Source organism: Colias philodice, chromosome 1 (assembly GCF_061535455.1).
Source record: "Colias philodice isolate Cphi_HAF_F1 chromosome 1, ilColPhil1 Martin Lab GWU primary, whole genome shotgun sequence".
Taxonomy (NCBI): Eukaryota; Metazoa; Arthropoda; class Insecta; order Lepidoptera; family Pieridae; genus Colias; species Colias philodice.
In genome coordinates this window covers 6,689,152-6,696,630 of record NC_143086.1, presented here as the reverse complement: position 1 = coordinate 6,696,630, position 7,479 = coordinate 6,689,152, and the positions used below count along the sequence as shown (strand labels likewise).

General features: G+C 31.2%; 1 protein-coding gene across 1 annotated transcript; it reads left to right on the top strand.

Moving 5' to 3' along the window:
• Positions 1–397: 397 nt before the first annotated feature.
• Syx7 (syntaxin 7) lies at positions 398–6,911 on the top strand. The gene is made up of 8 exons (XM_089710549.1): positions 398–733; positions 809–927; positions 1,024–1,093; positions 1,323–1,473; positions 1,646–1,736; positions 3,867–3,991; positions 4,457–4,612; positions 5,180–6,911. The coding sequence occupies exons 2-8, from the start codon at positions 825–827 to the stop codon at positions 5,264–5,266; spliced, it is 783 nt and encodes a 260-aa protein (XP_089566675.1). The 5' UTR covers positions 398–733; positions 809–824; the 3' UTR covers positions 5,267–6,911.
• The last annotated feature ends 568 nt before the right edge of the window (positions 6,912–7,479 follow it).

Below are 7,479 nucleotides of genomic sequence, written 5' to 3'. Positions count from 1 at the left end.
ACAGCATTAATCCTTAACCAATTAAATACCTTGAATACATTGTTCATTTAATATAGATCTATATGGCCCTTTACACCGTATGATTTAAGTGAATATTTTCGAAGATATTACAGATTTAAAAATTGCGGGACGTAGCGTTTGCGGCGGTACCGGCCGTCCGCCCGGTATCTATTTTATAAATCTATTTTATACCCGTGCCACAGCCCGTGCGAAGCCGGAGCGGGCCGCTATGTTTTTATATACAACGTTCAGAGTTTCTCTGTAGTGTATTTAGTATCTGCATTGCACCCGTGCGAAGCCGGGGCGGGTCGCTAGTATACTCTAAGATTTTATGCTTTGACTGCTGGCAATAATAATTCACGGGTAAAAAGTGGTAACTTACTCTATGGGTGGAAACTGGAAAGTGGAAACGTCAAACACAGAGGTGTCGACGTTTTGTCATTTGTAAATTTTAATTAATGTAAATTGTGATTCAGAACTCCGATTTCAGATTTTTGTTGATAGTGCGCTTCGTGAAAAGTGATTGAATGAGCTCGTTGAGTGTCTTCTATACTTTGTTTTAATGTTTATGATGTGTTTCTGAAAATACACGGCTCTATTACACTATTAAATTTTCTTATCTATATTGTATTATGATCAAAAAAAATTCATACATCGCACACTTACGTATATGAAACAGAGAACGTCATAACTACTAAGTTAATCAAATCAAATCTGTTATAATTTGATTAAGGTTAGTGCATTGTGTTGTGGGTACTGAGGTACAGTGTCAATGTTAGTAAGGTCTTAGAAATTAACTTGGTTGCAGATTTCCACAGATCAAAATGGAAACTTCATACCAAGGAGGTGTGATCGACGACGTCAATGATAATTTTCAGAGTTTGTCGCAAACAATTGCAAGTAATATCAAGAAGATATCACACAATGGTATGTTTTAATGCTATTTATTTATATAAAGTTCTTTGTTATTAAAAAATTTTATAAACTTTGTGATAATTGAAACATATTTTTGTGTATCTACAGTATCTTCAATGTCCAAGATGGTCAACCAGCTGCAAACTCCGCAAGATTCCCAGGAGCTCAGGAAACAGCTGTTAGTATCTTTGTAATAAGAATAATTTACAATAGTGGTTTTTGTTAAAAAATAAATATAATTATATGATTCCAATATCTTTCCTTATGTTTTGCTTGTAATTATCTCCTAACTTTTTAATTTTAAGCAATTGTTTCATTAGTTGTCAATTGCCAAAATGTTTTTTCTTTATAATGCCTATGGAATAACACATTCTTCACATTGATTCACATCTATTGTTGTATTATAGTCGCCAGATACAAAACTACACTCAGAAACTGGCAAAGGACACATCGTCCATGATAATGGACTTGATGAAGATGCAGACGGACCAGCCAGCTAACAAGTTGACTAGAGACAGACTCAGCGATGAGTACATGGCTACTCTCAATGCGTTCCAGGTTTGTTATATCCACCATTCTTTGTTTTTGATGGTATAATGCTACTAATATTATGGGCTAATATTTGCTAACATGTTGTTTTTGCAACAACTTACTATATATATAAATACAATGTATATCTTAGTGCTACGTAGCAAGAAAACAGGTATTATTATAAGTAATTAATTTACAGGCAACACAAAGAGCAGCAGCGCAGAAGACAAAAGAAGATGTCAGAAAAGTGAAGGCACAAAATATAAATATTGGTGATCCATTTGCTACAGGTAAATAGATCCATTTTAAACAATCAATTTACTTTATTCATTTTTTTTCCATTTACGAAAGGCTGTTAAACAATTCTTTGTCTACAAAAATATACTTATGTATTTGTACACAAAGATAATACTTTTTTATTATCTATCTATCTTGATGAAATATGATATCATATAGAATATGATTTTGCATTTTACTTTGTTCTTGCATTGTTTAAAGATATGAGGCTGGATTCTGAATTGGGAATTGATTTGATTAAAGTTTGAGATAGCTTATGTCACTTACACGAAAATGATTAAACAGCATTAAAAATAGTTTGAGACATTCTTAACATCAAATACTCATTTCGGAAACCGACCGATAGTGAAAATCTCTTTGTGAACTTATTTATGTCAAACTAGCAAACCGGGCGAACTCCGTTTTGCCACCAGAGACACCTTTTCTTTGCCATAAACCTCACGGAGCCCGAGACCTTTCCAACAAATGCAAAACCGTGGAAATCGGTTCATGCATTCTGGAGTTATAGTGTCAGCAAGGAAAACCCGACTTATTTTTATATAGTAGATGTTGTATCACTTCGGGGTTTGGGGCTGATACATTATACATCTATTTCACTGATCAATTTCCTTTAGAGAAAAGAAGGTTGTCAGCACTCTGCGTTCTAACAGACATTGTTATTTTTACACATAAAAAACACTTGCGTAGAAAACATTTACATATTTTATCAACATTAGAATTATTTTGATTACACAATCTTATTCAAATTAGGTATTATTTGATAGCATTTTTATATATTCATATCAATGCATTTACATAAAACACCAAGTTTAAACTTTAAATATTTATTGTTGTTCAGGAACTCATCAACATGATTTCTTTTTTTTAAATACTGATAATTATTTAGTGTGATTATTTTAAAACAATGTGATATTATTACGAGGATAACAATGAAAAAAATGTTTATATTAAATTTTAACATCATTAACTTTATCTTAATTGGAATATTTTTAGGGAAACAAAATATGTGATTTAAGTATATTATATGTATATCATTATTCATTTTGTTTATACAACATTTTATTCAATTATAACATCAAGGGCCAGTTTCACAACTTGCTGATTATATGTATTTTCTCTGATAGCCTGTTCAAAACTTTTCGTCCTACATTATAATTTCCACAAAATTGTATAAGAGCTAAATAGAATATTTCCAATAGAATTGAAACTGGTTATGAACATTCTCTTTTCATTATAATTGTGACCAGTTTCATCATGAATCATAACTTCATCTGTAATAGTTAAAAATCAATGATTCATGATATTGGCGATATATTATTAACCAGCTATCTGGGTTCTGCCCCGATATTGGTCCAGTAGTTACTGAGATTAGCAATTTCTAATAAATAATCCAATTCTTTAGCTTTATATTAAATAAAATAAAACACATTTATTGTTAATATCGCATTATATGAGAAAAAAATTTATTTAGAAAAAAAAAGAAAGGGAAAAGAAAAAAACAGTCTTATATTATGAGTATCAATAATTCTATCATTTACATATTACTTGTATTGTATACGCTAAATGGTTGAATGATAATGTTTTTGAATATACGTCCAGACAACTTGACCAATTGAAATCAAATTGTACTTTATTCAGTAATGATAAATAAATAAATCATTTATTTTGCACCATTATTTGTTGCATAAATTTATTGACTCCAAGCACCGACTGAGGTAAGAGGCAGATGCATTATGCATACATCTGTTTAACTGATTGATTTTCTTTAGAGACAAGTAGGTGATCACCTTCTGTGCTGCCAGACCGAGAATTTTTTTTCTTCGTCGCCACCGAACTCAGGATCGGTTCCACGCACACGCATTTACTACTGTACCAAGAAGGCGGTCAATTCACTATATATCTATACTAATATTATAAAGCTGTAGAGTTTGTTTGTTTAAACGCGCTAATCTCGGGAAATACTGGTCCGATTTGAAAAATTCTTTCGGTGTTAGATAGCCCATTTATCGAGGAAGGCTATAGGCTATATATCATCACGCTACGACCAACAGGAGTGGAGTCACGGGGGTGAAACCGCGGGGAGCAGCTAGTATAATATACAATTATTATTTCTGTATAATTAGGTAGCAACAGAGAGTTGGTGGAGATGGGTGACACAAATGTGAGGAAGCAAGAACAGCTCACCATGCAGTCGGAGCGAGAAATGCTCGAGCTCGAACAACGCGAGAAGGATATCAAACAACTTGAGGTACGCTTGTAACTTAGGTAATAGATTGTTGTATATATACTTGCGATCAGCTGTGGCTTAGTCTGTGGTACATCAATTTGCATCAAGTACATATCCAACGGTGGAATTTATTTTATTATTAACTAGCGGTCCGCCTCGGCTTCGCTCGTGGTACATATTTCGCAATAAAAGGTAGCCTATGTTCTTTCTCAGGATCTAAAGATTATCTGTGCCAAATTTCATCAAAATCGGTCCAGTAGTTTATGCGTGAAAACCATACATACATACATACATACAAACCTTTCCTCTTTATAATATTAGTATAGATTGAAAGATCCTCATCATCAGCCCATATACGTTCCCACTGCTAGGACACGGGATATAGGCGATCAGGCCGTAATCCACCACGCCGGTGAAGTGCTGGTTGGCGTCGCAGGATGACAATTGTCGTCGAATAAAATTAAATATATTATATATCGATTTCAGAGTGACATCATGGACGTGAACCAGATATTCAAAGAGCTCGGTGCGATGATCCACGACCAAGGCGCAGTCGTGGATTCCATAGAATCCAACGTCGAATACGCTTCACAGAACGTTGAGAGCGGAGTGCAGGAGTTGCATCAAGCTGCTAATTACAAGGTACGCTTAATAATAATAACCTTTGAATAATTTATTTTTTACTAGAACTGGAAAACTAAAATGCCTTCATATAGGCAGAATGGGACACAATTTGAATTGGACCAACTTTAAGGCACAAAAAATACAGTCGAATTACTTTCTCCATTTATTAAGTCATTTGAAAATGAAAAATGGAATTTGCTCCATAAAGTTGTATAGGTGGTAGATACTAGTTATAAAGTATCTTACACATTCTTCTCATAAGTTGAGAGCCCTCTAATATATTGCACTATATATTGATAATTTTCGAACCATTTTGTCTCAGGAGTTTAAAATATTATCCTAGCCATTCCGCAACGCTTTATATAAATAAAAATTGTTCTGAAATTTAAGCGAAGAATAGAATCATCTACTTGTTGATATATAAATATTGAGTTCATAAATACAACTGATATCAATCAAGCTGATAAAATCACTAGAAAATCTTGTTTGATAAGATCTTTTCAATATATGTATTTATTATTATAATTTCTATAGTAATCCACGGTTGGCAATATATTTTGTTCATTGGTTGGTATTGTTTTGCAGAATAAGCTGCGGAAGAAGAAAGTCTACTTGGCGCTTATATTAATTGTAATCATTTCTATTATATTAATCATTATTTTCCACAATTAAAACGCCCACATTAAATATGTAAAATGCCGCAATGTTAACATAATATTAAAGTTCACTGATTATCACATTATTACTTTAGAATTTTTAAATATTTTCTATTAATAAAATTAATGTTTATTTTTTTTAATCTCAGTAAAAAAAATATAGTTTCCTTGTGCAAGCAACCATGTTAAGACTAACTACTGAAAACTAATTATAATGGGAATTACATTTGTAGTTTTGTATTTAAAATAGTTGACCGATATTGCTAGATGTAATACTTAATATATTATTGGATTTGTTATTTCTAAGTGTATATATCAAGTTAATCGTTGTGTATATGCATAAGCTTTAATTATTTTGAATTTGGTTTATGATTGCAAAAGCTTCAATAATTTGAATTAATAAAAATTTATCGTTTTTGCAAGCATGAATGTACTTCTCAAAAACATTACATATTTAATGTTATTAGATTATAAGCAACAAAACAATGGCGAATTGTAGCTGTCGTACGTTTTTTATAATCAAAATTATAATTGAATGCAACTTCTAATTAGTTAAAAGTATTGAAATTAATATTAATTTGGATTTATTAGTATATTTTAATCTCTGCAATTGTATTTTGTATTGTCAAATTTTATTTTTGTAATTATTTATAAGTACTGGTTTAAATTTCCAGTATTCTATTATTCATAGCTACACATCTATTGTGGTATTTACCTTGGTATTTTATTATATATTAATATTGTTAATACAGAGTGTTTTTAATAAGGCAAAAAATACATTTTACCCTATAATAATCATACTTATTTCTGTTTATCGTTCTTATTAAAATCAACAGTATGTTTTATTTTTATTTTTTATTATACTTTTACCATATTAAAATGTTTACGTCAATATGCGTATAGTAGAATCGAGATGTATTCATCTACATATTTGGGACACTCTGTATGACTATAAAAAAAGAAGACTGTTTATTTCATGTATTAATTGTTTAGGCATTATTAATTAATTTTAATTAAATGCAATTTAATAAAGTATATATTATCCCGCAGTTGGCACTTATTTGGCGTTATTTACGAATGGTTTCTATATTGTAACAATAAATCTTAACTCAAGGGTGTTTGAATCATGATTTGAGGATTATTTAATAAAGAATATAGAATCTAGGCGTAAATTTAACCGGCGTTGGACAAACTTTGACAAAACAAGTACTTATATTCCTAAAAATTTTCATTTCGAAAAATAAATGCTTGAATTATTTATATTTCCGTGTATAATTAAATTTGTTTTCACATGTAATTAAGATGAAAAAATTCGTCTAAAATGTGTATTGTGTATTTATAGTTATTTATTTTACGTAGTAATTTTAAGATTGCAGGGTTGTAGCAGGGCCTCTTAATTCTAGACAGTTTACGCCGTGAATTGATCTGACTGGCAAATTAAAATTATGATCGCAATAGACATGGCTGGTTATTTGGTAATTTCCCAGTCAGTTCAATTCACCGCGTCAACTGTCTGGAAATAAGAGGTCATAATACGGCCCCAGATCAGAATTAACTGATTAGAGATTATATTATTATAGCTTATTCGTAATTTGTATGACATTAGAGCGTACAACGCGGTCCATATTTTTTGATTTAAATAAAATATATTTATCCCAAAACTAGCAGTTTAATTTGTTTTCTCCAAGCCGCGATGGCCATGTATGTGTATTAACGCATACATAACAAACATACCTCCGATTACTTTATTGTTCTATGATTTGACAATAGTTTTTGTAAAACTTTCTCGCTTGTCGATAAAGCATTGGCGATTGTTAAGATTACATCAATTATTATTGTAAATCTAAGATTCACTCTGTATCTAAAGAGTTGTTTGCATAAACAGGTAATTTAAGAAAGTGGAAAATAAATTAAAAAAAAAGATGCCGCCTGTAGTAAAAATCCCAGCGGTCGGCGCTGATGTACCGATTTTTTTCGATATCAAAATTTGTGATATCAACCTGTGAGACTTGTAAATTTTAAAGTTAAGTAGATAACCAAACAATACAGGGTGTAATCGTTAAGTGTGCACAGGCGATTATTCCGCAACTATTGCAGATATCAAAAAACTTTATACTGTTACCGAAAGCCCTTTACCTAATGAGTAAAATGACAATAATAACATTTAAAAAATGAAACGGGAAATATCCAAAAAAGTTCATTAAACACTTCCATACATTGAATTTAACA